The following is a 15,946-nucleotide window of genomic DNA, read 5'->3' on the forward strand; positions in this document are numbered from 1 at the left end:
GTGTGTGTGTGTGTGTGTGTGTGTGTGTGTGTGTGGTGCAGCTTTTATCACAGTGGTGGTTAATAAACAATTATAGGATTAAGAGAATGAAGACGTAGGGAGGAGGAGGAGGACGATGGTCTTGGGTACAGTGCCGTGGCGCAGTGGTTATAATGTTTAATTGGTAACCTCGTTGGTATCACGCTCGAACCCAAGTTAGGAGAGAGAGAGAGAGAGAGAGAGAGAGAGAGAGAGAGAGAGAGAGAGATTTTTAAGTATTATGTCTCTGGATCTCATTTATTGTCTCTTTGTTTACATTGGTCGAGGTTCAAACGCTGAGTCATGAGCCTCATTTAGCCAGCAGGTGTACTGTGTGTGTGCGTGTGTGTGTGGGGTGATGGTCAGACCTACACCAAACAGTGGTACTCTTCCCTCCCTCAAATAAGAGCATAACAATAACAGTTCCCTATGCGCCTTGATTGGTGTGGTTATGGTGGTTGGGTAGTATTGTGGTGGCAGGCAAGTGTATGGTGGCAGAGTATGGTTGTGGGGTTGTTGTGCGTGGTAGTGGTGTTAGTGATACGGTGGTGTGTGGTGTAGTGTCGTGGTTTTGTTGTGTGTGGTTGAGTGACGATGGTGGTGTGTGTTGTGATGGTGGTTGGGTGGCAAAATATGGTTGTAGTTTGGTGTTGTTGGTGTGGTGTGGTATCATGTAGTAATGTGGTGTAGTAGTAGTGGTGCGAGCATGGTATAGTGTGGTACTGGTGACGGCTGTGTGGTACTGGTGACGGCTGTGTGGTACTGGTGACGGCTGTGTGGTACTGGTGACGGCTGTGTGGTACCGGCGACGGCTGTGTGGTACCGGCGACGGCTGTGTGGTACTGGTGGTATTAGCAGCTTACAACTGTTTGATTGACACTGATGAAAAAAATTAATTTAATTACCACAAATGTTATCGAAGTTGTCTTTCACTTGTCACGCCACACCCAGAACTTAGCCTCGTAAATCCAGTTGTGTGTGTGTGTGTGTGTGTGTGTGTGTGTGTGTGTGTGTGTGTGTGTGTGTGCGTGCGTGTGTGTCACTATCTGAGGATATCGCCAGATGGGAATATTGTCGTGGGTGTTATCTTGCGGGACTCCCCTCCAGCGGCACAGTTGGCTGCAGCAATAAAGTGTGAGACAAGGGAGTCCCAGCTGTGACGAGTAGGGGACCTCCTCTTTCTCCTCCTCCTCCTCCTCCTCTTTCTCCTTTTATTCTCCTTCTCTTATTCTCCTCCTCCTCCTCTTTATTCTCCTTCTCTTATTCTCCTCCTCTTTATCGCCCCCTCTTCCTCCTTTTATTCTCCTTCTCTTATTCTCCTCTTCCTTCTCTTCTTCCTCCTCCTCCTGTCTCCCCCTCCTACTCTTCCTCCTTTTATTCTCCTTCTCCTATTCTCCTCTCCCTTATCCTATTCTCCTAGTCTTCTTCCATCTCCTCCTCATAGTTTCTTCTTCCTCCTCTTATTCTCCCCTCTTCCCTCTTATTCTCCCCTCTCTTCTTCCTCATATTCTCCCTCTTCCTCCTCTTATTCTCCCCTCTTTCCCTCTTATTCTCCCCCTCTTCTTCCTCTTATTCTCCTCCTCCCTCATTCTCCTCCTCTCCTCCTCTTATTCTCCTCCTCCTCTTATTCTCCTCCTCCTCCTCCTCTTATTCTCCTCCTCCTCTTATTCTCCTCCTCTTATTATTCTCCTCCTCTTATTATCCTCCTCCTCTTATTCTCCTGATCTTCCCTTTCTCCTCTTTTCGTCTTCCTTCTTCCCATTTTGCCCATCCTCCTCCTCGTTCTCCTCTCATCTTTTTTTCTCTCCCTTTCTTCATCACTTCTATTCCTTCTCCTCCCTTTTCCCTTCTTCTTCCATTTCCCCCATCCTTTCCCCCCCCTTTTCTTTCCCTTTCCACTTCCTCCTTCATCACCCCCCCGCCAGTATCAACTCTGTGTGGCTCTAACACTCTTAGTCCAGGGAGAACATGCTGTGTGTCTGTGTTCCCTCCACTCTCGCCTCCCTCACTGTCTTGCATAATAAATTAAGTAAATGTATTAGAGACTAGACGGACAGACAGACGGGCGGCCAGAGACAGACAGACAGACAGACCCTTGCTGAGCGTTTATTACAGTAATACTGTCCGTATAGCATCAGAGTTGTTATATCTTCTCAGGATGTTGTTGAGTATTTCGTCAGTTTGTGGTAATGTTCATTTAGTTCTTCGTCTTGTTCTCTTACCTGGAGACTTACCTTGTTAGGGAAGGTCTTATTGCCGTGATTGGTTATTGAATTAGTGAAGCAGCAGGTGTGATTACAATGTGGTATTATTCCTGGACATTGTTGACTTGTTTTGAAATCATTTTGTAACCTGTACTTTTATCTGTAGCTTAGTTGATGAAATAAGTGAAGCAATTGTTTTATGTCTTTAGTCTGTAGTGTTGTTGTAGAAGTTGTAAAGTGAATAACTGTCTCGGGAGGGTGACTGTCGGTGGAACTTGTCCCCGAGTCTGTACTTGGTTTTGAATGAGTAATATGAATGAATGAATATTTAATGTAAGGAAAGTTGAGAACTTCATTGTGGCAGGAGGGGGTCCTGTGAGGGTCCTGCAGGAGGGGGTCTTGTGAGGGTCCTGCAGTGGGGGTCCTGTGAGTGTCCTACAGGCTGGGTCCTGTGAGATCTTACAGGATGGAGTCCACTGAAGGTCCTGCAGGAAGGACCCCATTGAGGATCCTACATGAGAGGGTCCACTGAAGATCCTACAGCATGGGGTCCACGTAAGGTCCTGCAGTTGGGGCTCCACTGGGGGTCCTACGGGATGGGGATCACTCAGGGTCTTGTAGGAGGGGGTCCACTGAGTCCCACAGGAAGGGGTCCACTCAGGAGGTGACCACAAAGGACACAATCATCACGCCTCACCGGCCCTGACCGCCAGCCACCACAGTGCCACCATGAATTTTTACACACATACTACTGGCACTCTCCAAAATTGCGGTGACGCTCGGATATGCCGGTCACATCCCGCCAAACGTCCTCCTCCTCCTGCGCCAGCACCCCAGTGACTCCTTCAGCGCCGTCAGCAGGCGTCCCTCGATACTCCGTGATGGGGGGATAGATTCCTTTGATTCCTTCAAAGCCCTCCTGTCGCCTCCAGTTGCTTCCTTGCCTGGTTATTGAGATTCAATGAACATCCTTTAGCCAAACGCCGCCCCTTTCACCGTCATCAGGTAGTTCCTTGCTACCCCCGAGGGAGGAGTCTGGTGATCACTTTAACGGCCATCTGCTGCAACTCCTACGCTGACAGCCATCAGTTCCTTGCCACTCCTGAAGGATTTTTTGAAATTCTTGTCAAGCTCTCACGGCCTCACGGTTGGGTCTCCTCTGCTCCTCGGTCGACCTGCTTGAATTTTCGCCGTTTGGTTCCTGGGTACTAAGCACGTCTGGCAGGCGTACCCTGTGTCTTTCTCAGCACCAGAATTGTATGATTGCTTGTCTGGCCGCCGCAGGTCCCAATTTTGCCGAATTCGCCCGTAGTCGAGCGTGACTGGTGCTGACTGTGCCGTTTCTAACCAGGGAGGCCGGTAGTGTCCCCCAGTGACTTCCTGCCTCACATGACCTACTTTATCACTAACCTAATCTAACCTAAACCTAAAGATGAACCTCACGTAACCTGTCTAGCGTAACCTCACGGAACGTGACCTTAACCTAGTAGTGGTGTGAATAATCTTCCACGTTATAGTTTGCCTGGGTCAGTGGACGCTCATCATGTGCACACTCCGGAATATTTTCTTCACTTCTGGTCATTTGGAAGCTGCAGTATAAATTCTTGTTCTTCAGACTTTGATGGGTTCTTGGACTGTGTATCTTTAGGTCAGGTGCTTCTACAGGCTCTCTTATTAATGAACAGGGGCTTATCTTCCAGTCCAGTCAGTAAACCAAGCCCTGTCCAGTCAGTAAACAAAACTTGCCAGTCAATAAACCTGGGCTCGTTCCAGTCAGTAAACCGAGTATTTTTCAAGTCGGTTAAACTCGGGTGTTTGGAGTCATCAGCCCGGGCATCATCATCACTCACCGCCGGACACACGCGCAAGGGCCCAGACCTCTAATTCAGCCCCGGGTTATTATGGAGCACCGGCCTGCAGGTCTTCCGTCTCCGTCGTCTGGAGGATTGTGGTGGTAGTTGTTGTGGTGATGGTGGTGGTATTTGTTATGGTGATGGTGGTGTTAGTGGGAGTGATGGTGATCGTAATTATGACGGTGGTGGTAGTAATGGTGATGGTAATAATGGTGATGATAGTGGTGATGGTAATAATGGTGATGATAGTGTTAGTGATATTGATGGTGATTTTGATAGTATGAAGGATGCTAGTAGTGGTTTAAGGAATGGTGGTGGTAGTAACCGCGCGTGTGTGTGGACCTCCCGAAGACCATGTTGTCGTAGGTGGAAGAATAACTCGAAATATGCTGCTTTTTCTTCGCGGTGTTAAGGAGAAAATAGACGATAGTGGAAACTCATTAGTGTATAGTGGCCCAAATTTTTACTGTGCCTTAGAAAGTTAGCGAAAGAGTCAACTATTATATACAGTAAATAGAAAGGTAATTCAGGCTTCTTTCATTATATTTTGGAAAGTTTAGAGAAAGTGATCAAAAGGTAATGGAAGTTTATCATATTTTAGAAAGCTTATAGAAAGGTAAAACTGTAATATTTGTTGGAAGGAGGCTCAATAATTCTGGGTTCTGTCGTGGTGATTTGAAAAGACTCCGAGTGTATAATTGTATAAGTAATTTTTGGGGGGTTATAACTTTTGATGTTGTTACTGTAATTAATTTGTTTTGGTTTTTATTTAAGTACAGTAGTGTTTGTTGTTGTTGTTGATGTTACTGTTGTTGTTTTTTGTTGGTGTTACTGTTGTTGTTGTTGTTGTTGTTGTTGTTGTTGTTGTATGTTAGTTAGTTATTTTTGGTTTTGTTGTTGCTGATGTTATTGTTCGTATTTTTGTTGTCTGTTATTTATCTGGTGTTATTGTTAGTGTTGTTGATGTTATTATTGTTTGTTAATGTTATTGTTCGTGTTTTTGTTGTATATTATTGATCTGCTGTTGTTGTTGTTTCTCAATGTTGCTGTTGTTGTTTTTGGTGTTGCATGACCGTCAGCCATATGATATCTTAATTTCTTGAGTACAATGATCCATATTCCTTCAAGTACGATGATACTGTACTGTAGGGGTTAAGTCATCGTACTCAAGGGGTTGTCATCGTATTCAAAGGTTGTCATCGTACTCACAGGTAAATTCATCGTACTCCAGGGTTATTATCGTACTCAGATTCATATTCAGATTTACCCCTCGAGGGGGCTAGTTTATTGGGCACCCCCTTGCATCTTGTGCAAAGCGTTTACAGCGTCCTACAGGGAAGCGTGCGGAGCTCACGCTTGCCTTCATGACTCCTGCATTAAGGACACAAGTGCCTGAAGACTTTAAGGTGGGTTAAGTCATCGTGTTCAAGGGGCTAAGTCATAGTGCTCAAGGGGTTAAGTATCGTGCTTAGTCCAGGAAGAGGGAGACGTGAGCCAAGTATTAAGATCCACTGTAATGTGTCGCGCTTCCTCTTGTGGGTGAACAGAAAACGAAGACCTGGCCTATGGGATACTTCTATAGATTTTGGATCACGTGTCAATGTATTGCCTCCTGCCTTGTGTTTACCAACTGTCTGCCGCCTTCCCTCCTCCTTTCCTCTTCCTCGTCACCCTTCGCTACTCTCCCTACTTCTTCTCAATGGCTCTTTTTCTTTTTTATTTTCCCCTTTTTCTGTTTATTTTCTTTCCCCTATTATCTCAGTTTTTTTTTGTTCTTCTTTCCTATCTGTCCGCCTTTCTCCTCCGCTTTTCCATTTATTTTGCCCTTTCCTTTCCCTCTTCCCTCTTCCTTCTCTCTTCTCTCTTCCCTCCCTCTTCCCCTTTCCTTTCCTCATCTCCTACATTTTCCCCTTTCCCTTCTTCTTCCTTTTTCCCTCTGCCTCTTTCCTTTTATACTGTCTCTTCCCTTTTTCCCCTCTCCTTTCCTTTTCCCTACCCTTCTTCATTCCTCTCATTTCCCCCTTCCCACCTCTTTTCCCTGCTTCATCCCTCTTCCACAATCCCTACTCCTATTTCGCCTTGTCATTCATTACCCTTCCTGGCACCCCCCCCCCTCTTGGACGCTCCTTCCGTGCGTGACATGGCACCTTTTTCCCCCCTTGGCACTCCCCCCTTCTCTTCCCTTTCTCTCACCACCCTTCCTCCTCCCCCTTTCTTTCCTCCCATCTCATCTCTCTCTCTCTCTGCCACCCCGTAATCTTGTCCTCCTAACCTCCCTACCTCCCATAATCTTGTCCTCCTAACCTCCCCTACCTCCCATAATCTTGTCTCCTAACCTCCCTACCTCCCATAATCTTGTCCTCCTAACCTCCCTACCTCCCATAATCTTGTCCTCCTAATCTCCCTACCTCCCATAATCTTGTCCTCCTAACCTCCCTACCTCCCATAATCTTGTCCTCCTAACCTCCTTGCCACCCATAATCTTGTCCTCCTAACCTCCCTACCTCCCATAATCTTGTCCTATTGACCTCCCTGCCGTCCAGAGCCTCCTTCCCTCCCTACCACCAATAGCCTCTCTCCTTCCTTCCATCCCGGAGCCTGGTGGAGCTATACACTAGTCGACGCTAACCAGAAGCACACGGGGAAAAAGTTTGGCGAAGTAATCCCGGCGCTCGTTGTACCGTAGTGAAGGTAAATAATAGCGCGGGGGGGCCTCAAATATACATGGGCGCTGAGAAAAACTTCGGGGATTAGACTGTGGGTTCGGATGGTCGTCCCTCTAAAGCCTGCCACCGATTCTGAGAGAGTGGGTTAGGATGGTCGTCCCTCTAAAGCCTGCCACCAATTCTGAGTGTGGGTTAGAATGGTCGTCCCTCAAAAGTCTGCCACCGATTCTGAGAGTGTGGGTTAGGATGGTCGTCCCTCAAAAGTCTGCCACCGATTCTGAGAGTGTGGGTTAGGATAGTCGTCCCTCAAGTCTGCCACCGATTCTGAGAGTGTGAGTTGGGATAGTCGTCCTCTAAAGCCTGCCACCAATTCTGAGTGTGGGTTAGAATGGTCGTCCCTCAAAAGTCTGCCACCGATTCTGAGAGTGTGGGTTAGGATGGTCGTCCCTCAAAAGTCTGCCACCGATTCTGAGAGTGTGGGTTAGGATGGTCGTCCCTCAAAAGTCTGCCACCGATTCTGAGAGTGTGGGTTAGGATGGTCGTCCCTCTAAAGCCTGCCACCAATTCTGAGTGTGGGTTAGGATGGTCGTCTCTCAAAACTCTGCCATCGATTCTGAGAGTGTGGGTTAGGATGGTCGTCCCTCTAAAGCCTGCCATCGATTCTGAGAGGTTCTTACGTGAGAAAGAAGTTTTCCCTTTAGCATTACTAGTGTTGGGTGTGTACTGATGGTGTTTGGAGAACAGTACCGCCTATAACTTCCATGACTCCTATAACTCCCATATACCTCCCATAAGTGGATGATTCCCAAAGAACCAAGATGGCCACTAAGAACCAAGATGGCCATCAAGAACCAAGATGGCCACTAAGAACCAAGATGGCCATCAAGAACCAAGATGGCCACTAAGAACCAATTTGATAGTTACTAATTCCCATAAACACGATTAATCTTTGTTTTTGTAATGTAATCTTTCAGTGTCTATCGTCTACTTTATCATTGCATTCCAAGACGTGTCAAGACAATGGGAGAAACGCGTGGAATGGAAGCAACTGGTCTTGTACCGTGCTGACAGCGTCCTATTCCTGGTGTGTTGTGTTGACCTCACTCACACTCTTGGCGCCAGATGTTAATAAGGTTATGATGCCATTTTCCACAGTACTCAGGGATGTTGGGTGGGGGGGGGGGGCGTGGCAGTACTTGGTGGGATGACTGGACAAACACTTGGTAGATTCAGCAAATATCCCCTCGGTAATAATCTTAGTGAAATGAAAGTGAAGCCGTTTCTTCTTACACGGTAGAAGTGTTTTTGATCCTAAGTGTTTCTGAAAGTGGACTTGAGAGTCGCCTCTCGTGCTGCACATGACTTCCTCTACCGCCCGGGTAACGTGTCATTAATTAGCGTGTCCACACCCCAGTAGGACCCTCGTCTCCGATAATCAATACTTGGGGTAACCCTCGGCCAAGGACTACTGTACCATGACTTGGTGGCTGCGTCCGCCTACACTTTACAGCGATGTGTCGGCATGACATCATAGTTATTACAGTTGTGATGTCATAAGTGTATCGGTCGTGACTTCACAAGTGTTAGTCTTGATTTTTTACGTGTGTCGACCTAAATATCACAAGTGTAGTTAGCCGCCGTGGCTGCTTGGGCTGAGAGGATTGGGACGTCAGGGTTGTGTCGGCCGGAACGTCATAGGTGTGCAGGCCGTGACGTCATTGGGTACCTCGGTGATGACGTCATGATAAAGATGTGTATGTAGTATATGTGAAAAGTTGTCAGGAGTAGACACGCGAGACTGCCTGACTCCTGATCATTACGCTCCTCAGGTCTCTCGGCATTGATGAGGTGATCCTTTATACGGTAATGGCCTATATGACCCCTAAACAGTATCTACTAAGTAATTCTGCGTCTAGGAACACCATTATACGTCATTGGTGATGGTGGTTGTAGTAGATGATTCCTGAAGTAGTGTTCCTCATCTACTGACCCAGAAATATAGTAAGGTACTTGGAGTAAAGTCTTTGTTCTCTGCGTCTGTTTACATTACCCAGCCCAGTAAGGAAGTCTTCTTGTGCTTTTTAATCTCTTTCTTGTTTCAACAATTTTACGTTTGTCTGTTTTTCATTCTTTTAATTTTTTCCCTTGGTTCTCGAGTATTTCTTCTTCTCTTAATCACCGCCGCTTCCTCTCCCTTCTGGCCCACTTCTCTTTTAATCCCGGCGACCGTTCCTGCTGGCCAGTCCTGAATACCCGGCTTGTTTGTCTGTGCCTCCGGGAGATAATTATCTTCCTGCTGCTTAAAAGAGACGTACTTCGCGTGTAGATATATATATATATATATATATATATATATATATATATATATATATATATATATATATATATATATATATATATATATATATATATATATATATATATATATATATATATATATATATATCCCATTTAAAGAAAATATATTCTTGGGTCTCAAAAGACATTTTTTCTTCTTAAAGACTGGGGCCTCTTGTCCTGTAAGCTTCACCACCTTCTGTCTGCCCAGAAGCACCACATCCTGCCTGCTGCCCGGCAGCTACAGGAAACTGGAGATCTTGAGAGGAAGTTGTAGGTCTCAGACATGAGGCGAGGAACTTGCTGGTGTAAGGGCAACTGCAGGTTCCTGGCGCTGGAGGAGGAAGTTGGTGGCGGTCATCCTGGGGTGGCTGGAATCAGCAGAGGCCTGGCGCGAGGGGGAGGTTGACGGCCCTGGCACATCACCACCTCTACATCACCACCTCTACATCACCACCTCTACATCACCTCCTCTACATCACCACCTCTACATCACCACCTCTACATCACCACCTCTCCACTTCCTCGGACCCTCACGCTACTTGGTGGGACGGAGGGCGGGGAAAGAGGGAATAAGTGAAGGTGGGGAAGGAACTTGAGCTATGAAGGAGAGGCAATATAGAGATTAACCTAAAGTGGGAAATTTCGTTCATTTATAAGGTACGGTGAATAAGATATATACGGTACACTGTATATACATACAGGTAATACTAAAGCAGAGAACTACTAATGATGCCCATAGACTGAGCTGTGGGGATGAAGGGAGGAGACGCCAGGTAAGAGCCAGGTAGAATAATTAAACCCGAAGTTATTTTGGTTAGGTTATGTTTAGTTCGTTTAGGTTAGGGCTGGGAGTCAGGGCTAGGGTGTCAGGGCTAGGGTGTGAAGGCCGGGATGTCAGGAATAAGGTGTAAGGACTAGGGTGTAAAGGCCCGGGGGTGTGAGGGCCGGGATGTAAGGGCCAAGGTGTCAGGACTAGGGTGTAAGGGCCGGTGTGTTGGGGCCGGGATGTAAGGGCCAAGGTGTCAGGGCCAGGGTGGGGCTCCTCACGCGGTAATCAACTAAGTGAAGGCAGTGGGAAGTTAGTCCAAGAGGAGTTTTAGTGTGTGTGTCTCTCTACGTGCTGTCCCTCCCTGATGCCCTCCCTCCCCTTTCCCCTTCCTCTCTCTCCCTCTCTCCCTCCCCCTTCTTCTTTCCCTCTCTCTATTAATCGTTCCCTCTACTCTCTCTCCCTTGATGCCTTTTCTTGTTTCCTTCTCTCTCCCTTCCCTGATATCCTCCTTTTACCTTATCATTTCTCCCTCCTGATGCCCTTCTTCATTTTCCTCTTCCTCCTCCTTCCCCCTCTTTACCTCCCTCTTCCCTCCCCATCCCTGGTTCCTCTCCCAGCTCGTCTTCCTCCCCCTCTCATCCTTACTACACACACACACACACACACACACACAACCCAACCCCCCCTTAATTACAGGTTTTGCGCGTATAATTCTCTCTCAGGTATACTCAATCGCGCTTGGGTACATATAATCTACCTCTGGAGGGACTCGAGCCTTGGAGTAGTCTGCAGGAGGAGGGGGAGGGTAGTCTGGGAGGAGGTTGAGGCCTCCCGTCAGATAGACACACACTCGCCAGCACAAGAATAAACGACCCTTTCAACGTGAAGTTTGATCCAGTGGCATAACAATGAGCTCTTCTAGACGCCCTTAACCAAAACCTACTTCCTTCTCACTGTCTTCATTATTTTCTTCTTTTCTTTCTTCTCTTCCTCTTTTCTTCTTTCTTTCTTCCTTTATTCTTTTCTGATTTTATATATATTTTTTTACCTTCGTCTTCTTTTCGGTTTTATATTTTTTATTTTGATTTTTCATCCTCTTCCTCCCCCACCACCTCCTCCCTCCTCATCCCCCTCCTCCTCCTCCCCTCCTGCTCCTCCTCCCCCCTCCTGCCTCCCCCCCCTCCTGCTCCTCCTCCCCTCCTGCTCCTCCTCCCCTCTGCTCCTCCTCCCTCCTCCCTCCCTTCCCCTCTCCTCCTCCCTTCTTCCTCCTTCCTTTCTTCTTTAACGTCTTTTCTGCATCATTCTCTCCTTTTTCCTTTACGTTGGGAGAGGTGTGGAAGGTGGGGAGGGATGGTGGGGAGATGGGGAGCTGTTTGTGGGAGGGATGGTGGGGAGATGGGGCTTTCACATCCGGAGGGATGGGGAGACTGTCTGGGGAGCTGTTTGTGGGAGGGGATGGTGGGGGAAGTGGGGGTAGGTTGTGGTTGTGGGGGAGGGTAGAGATCAGTCGACTCGTGTAGTCTGTCATTTACGTGATGATGGTGAGGGTAGTGACGTGTGGTGAGGGTAGTGACGTGTGGTTACGGCGGTGATAATAGTGACGTAGTGGTGACGATGGTGAAGACAGTGACGTGTGCTGTTGACTTCGGTGACGATAGTGACATGTCGATGGTGTGGTGACGTAGTGTTGACGATGGTGAGAATAGCGACGTGGTGGTGACGATGGTAAAGACAGTGATGTGGTGGTGACAATGGTGAGGATAGAGACGTGGTGGTGACGAAGGTGAGGATAGAGACGTGGTGGTGACGAAGGTGAGGATAGAGACGTGGTGGTGACAATGGTGAGGATAGAGACGTGGTGGTGACGAAGGTGAGGATAGAGACGTGGTGGTGACGAAGGTGAGGATAGAGACGTGGTGGTGACAATGGTGAGGATAGAGACGTGGTGGTGACGAAGGTGAGGATAGAGACGTGGTGGTGACGAAGGTGAGGATAGAGACGTGGTGGTGACGAAGGTGAGGATAGAGACGTGGTGGTGACGAAGGTGAGGATAGAGACGTGGTGGTGACAGACTAGAGTCAATATTACATTAAGTCATTGTACAGCGTTGCCAGGAGTGATTATTTACATGCCATCGTCTTTGTGTGGATGATAGATAGATCGATAGACTTCCTGGGCTAATAGATAGGTACACAGATTCAAGACCAGGTAAACTCCAGGTAGACTAAGACTCAAGACCAGGTAAACTCCAGATAGACTAAGACTCAAGACCAGGTAAACTCCAGGTAGATTGATTCAAGACCAGGTAAACTCCAGGTAGACTAAGACTCAAGACCAGGTAAACTCCAGATAGACTAAGACTCAAGACCAGGTAAACCCCAGGTAGATTGACTCAAGACCAGGTAAACTCCAGGTAGACTAAGACTCAAGACCAGGTAAACTCCAGGTAGACTAAGACTCAAGACCAGGTAAACCCCAGGTAGATTGATTCAAGACCAGGTAAACCCCAGGTAGATTGATTCAAGACCAGGTAAACTCCAGGTAGACTAAGACTTATGACCAGGTAAACTCCAGGTTAAGTAAGACTCAAGACCAGGTAAACTCCAGGTTAACTAAGACTCAAGACCAGGTAGACTCCAGGTTAACTAAGACTCAAAGCCACGTAAACTTCAGCATGTAAAACCTAGGTAAACTTTTTGAGGCCAGTCCGGGGTATATAGGAGGCGAACTGCTGTAAACTACCGGGAAGTTGCCTGGCTAACTGCGTCTCCTCCCTCACTCCTCCTCCTTCACGCCCACCTTTAAGGCTCTCCAACACTTAGACCAAGTTTCCTGATCCTCTTCATCTCTCTCTCTCTCTCTCTCTCTCTCTCTCTCTCTCTCTCTCTCTCTCTCTCTCTCTCTCTCTCTCTCTCTTATATGTTAGAGCTAACTTTAATCTTTGACTTATTGTAATATACATGCTGAGCGAGATGAGGTGCAGTGTGTTGTAACGTCATAATTCTCTTCAGTGTGTTTGGGTGGTGGTGGTAATAAACAAACTGGATCACATGAAGATTAGTCACCCTAGCTTAAGATTAATCACTCACGCTAACCTACTCTAACCTACTCTAACCTACTCTAACCTAAACTAAACCAAACCTAACCTACTTTACCATAACCTAACCAACTCTGAATTACTCTTAACCTAACCTAACCTAATGTGACCTACTCTTAGCCAACCCCTACCTAACCTACTTTAACCCAACCTACTTTAAAATAACCTAACCTACTCTGACCCTCGGGTATCGGTAGGATGTTTTAATCATCAGGGGAAATCAGCTGGGAGTGAGGGGGTGTCTAATCTTCACATGATCCAACCAATGAAATATACAAGCCTTTTCTCTCTCTATCTCTCTCTCTCTCTCCTCCACACCATAACGACTCATTCTGGGCCAAATGGACTGTCAGAAATAATCCGGGTAAGAAATTCTTACTGGGGGACAGACAGACAGACAGACAGACAGACAGACAGACAGACACCTACTTTGCATCTCTAATTCCTAACTCCAGTGTCTTAAAAAATACTTGCTCCTGATTGGCTATTCAACTCCCAGTCATAATCATAGGTCTGGACACGTTCAAAGTCCCGTATTGTTGTTATTTTTTTTATTTTTTTATGGTTGATGCGATTTTGTTTTCTTTAAAGGGAATGAAAAGTGAGGATTATTATCGTTATTATGTAGTGGTGAAGTGAGAAGGGTATTTAGTGTAGTGTAGAAGGTGGTGGTTGCCGTGGGGGTGGTGATTGTGGTGGTGGTAATAGTGATGTGGGGGTGGTGGCTATGGTGTGGGTAGTGGTGGAGGTGGTGGCTGGGGTTGTATTGAAATTGGTGAGCTTGTGGTAGGGGTGGTGAAATTGGTAGTGGTGGTGGATGTAAGTGGTGGTGGTAGTGCATCGTCAGTAGTTAAACGTTGGTGATAGTACTGTAGTTCTAAACCTTCCGTCTTCTTTATCTCGTCGTGTAATAATAATAATAATAATTAGCGGTTTGTTGAAAAAGTTCTGCAGCCCGAAGGCTGAAAATATACATTGGACATAAATGACTTATTACATACATTGGTGGTTTAACAAAAGCCTTCATTAGAAAAGGGTAAAGGAACATACAGTGAACATTCAGATTAATGTAGGTGTTGAACGGCAAACACGTAGTGTAGTAACTCTCTCCCAGATGGTGTTAGGAGGGACCTGATGTGGTGTAGTAATTCCCTCACAGATGGTGTTATGAGGGGCCTCACGTGTAGTAATTCCCTCACAGATGGTGTTACGAGGGGCCTCACGTGGTGTAGTAGTTCCCTCATAGATGGTGTTACGAGGGGCCTCACGTGGTGTAGTAACTCCCTCACAGATGGTGTTATGAGGGGCATCACGTGGTGTACGAATTCCCTCACAGATGGTGTTATATGAGTGAGGTGTGGTCCCAGGCCTTCCTATCGTAGACGGATTAACACATCGCTGGTTGTTGTTGGGTCTCACGGGCCGTTATCACTGGGTACCTGGGACCTCACTGTGTGAAGGTTAACTTGAGTACGACTGTTTCTGTTGAGTTGTTCTCACTGACTTAAGCACTGTTCACCAATGTTCACCTCTGTTTAACACTGGTTCCATTCCTTTCCTAAATGAAATTGTAATTCTGGCGAGAACATGTTGATATTCCGGTAGAAGTGGTTCAGGGAGGGGTTGCAACAAACAGTTGACCTGGCTGCTCCAGAGGAGCGCCAGGTACGTCTTGACCTTCGGTGGTCAAGGATGTAGTGTGTGTGTGTGTGTGTGTGTGTGTGTGTGTGTGTGTTTGTTTTAATGGACCCACCGTCGTAACTAAACCCAACCATCGTTAAAATAAAACTCAGTGTCGTTTAACTGAACCCATGTTATAACCCTTAATTAAACGAACCCTTTATCCACCTCTTCCCATTCCCCCTTCCTACTCTTTCCCTCACTCTCTTTTTCTCCCCTTCCCTTAAAGCTTTTGCCTCACGATCGACCCAGGTGCCGTTTAATGAAGCCTGCCGAAATGACAACCCCCACCTGGCTGGCTGATACAGTGATTGTGCCTTAAACTCACGTAAAACACGCACTCACACACACACGCACACACACACACACACACACACACCAGGTGGGCTCCCCTAAACACTTTATTATTAATGAGGGTGACGAGGCGAGGTGCGGAACGGTGTCTTCCTCACGCTCCATTGACTTCCATCAAAATCCAGCCCCAGCCCTGAGAACTTTTGTATCTGGCCTCAGGGAAAGAGAGGTCAAGTTGGCGCCCTGAGAACTTGTATCGGGCCTTATGGTACTATGGTCCTGAGAACTTGTATCGGGCCTTATGGTACTGTGGCCCTGAGAACTTGTATCGGGCCTTATGGTACTGTGGCCCTGAGAACTTGTATCGGGCCTTATGGTACTGTGGTCCTGAGAACTTGTATCGGGCCTTATGGTACTGTGGCCCTGAGAACTTGTATCGGGCCTTATGGTACTGTATGTGGTCCTTAGAACTTGTATCGGGCTTCATGGTACTGTGGCCCTGAGAACTTGTATCGGGCTTTATGGTACTGTGGCCTGAGAACTTGTATCGGCCTTATGGTACTGTGGTCCTGAGAACTTGTATCGGGCTTCATGGCAGGGCCCTGAGAACTTGTATCGGGCCTTATGGTACTATGGTCCTGAGAACTTGTATCGGGCCTTATGGTACTGTGGCCCTGAGAACTTGTATCGGCCTTATGGATCCTGAGAACTTGTATCGGGCCTTATGGTACTGTGGCCCTGAGAACTTGTATCGGGCCTTATGGTACTGTGGTCCTGAGAACTTGTATCGGGCCTTATGGTACTGTGGCCTGAGAACTTGTATCGGGCCTTATGGTACATGGTCCAGAACTTGTAACGGGCCTTATGGTACTGTGGCTCTGAGAACTTGTATCGGGCCTTATGGTACAGTACTGTGGTCCTGAGAACTTGTATCGGGCCTTATGGTACTATGGTCCTGAGAACTTGTATCGGGCCTTATGGTACTGTGGCCCTGAGAACTTGTATTGGGCCTTATACAGTAGTAG

At 47.1% G+C, this 15,946-nt stretch overlaps 1 protein-coding gene across 1 annotated transcript in view; it reads right to left on the reverse strand.

Annotated features, from left to right (window-relative positions):
• The window catches only part of LOC121869288 (serine/arginine repetitive matrix protein 1-like), a 40,207-nt gene extending 24,799 nt beyond the window's left edge, over positions 1–15,408 (reverse strand). The window contains exon 1 of the mRNA XM_042370534.1: positions 15,194–15,408. Coding sequence (XP_042226468.1) covers positions 15,194–15,408 — 215 coding nt within the window. The remainder of the gene's footprint in view (positions 1–15,193) is intronic.
• Positions 15,409–15,946: the final 538 nt, after the last annotated feature.

This window comes from Homarus americanus, unplaced genomic scaffold, assembly GCF_018991925.1.
Source record: "Homarus americanus isolate GMGI-L3 unplaced genomic scaffold, GMGI_Hamer_2.0 scaffold36734, whole genome shotgun sequence".
NCBI classification, from domain to species: Eukaryota; Metazoa; Arthropoda; class Malacostraca; order Decapoda; family Nephropidae; genus Homarus; species Homarus americanus.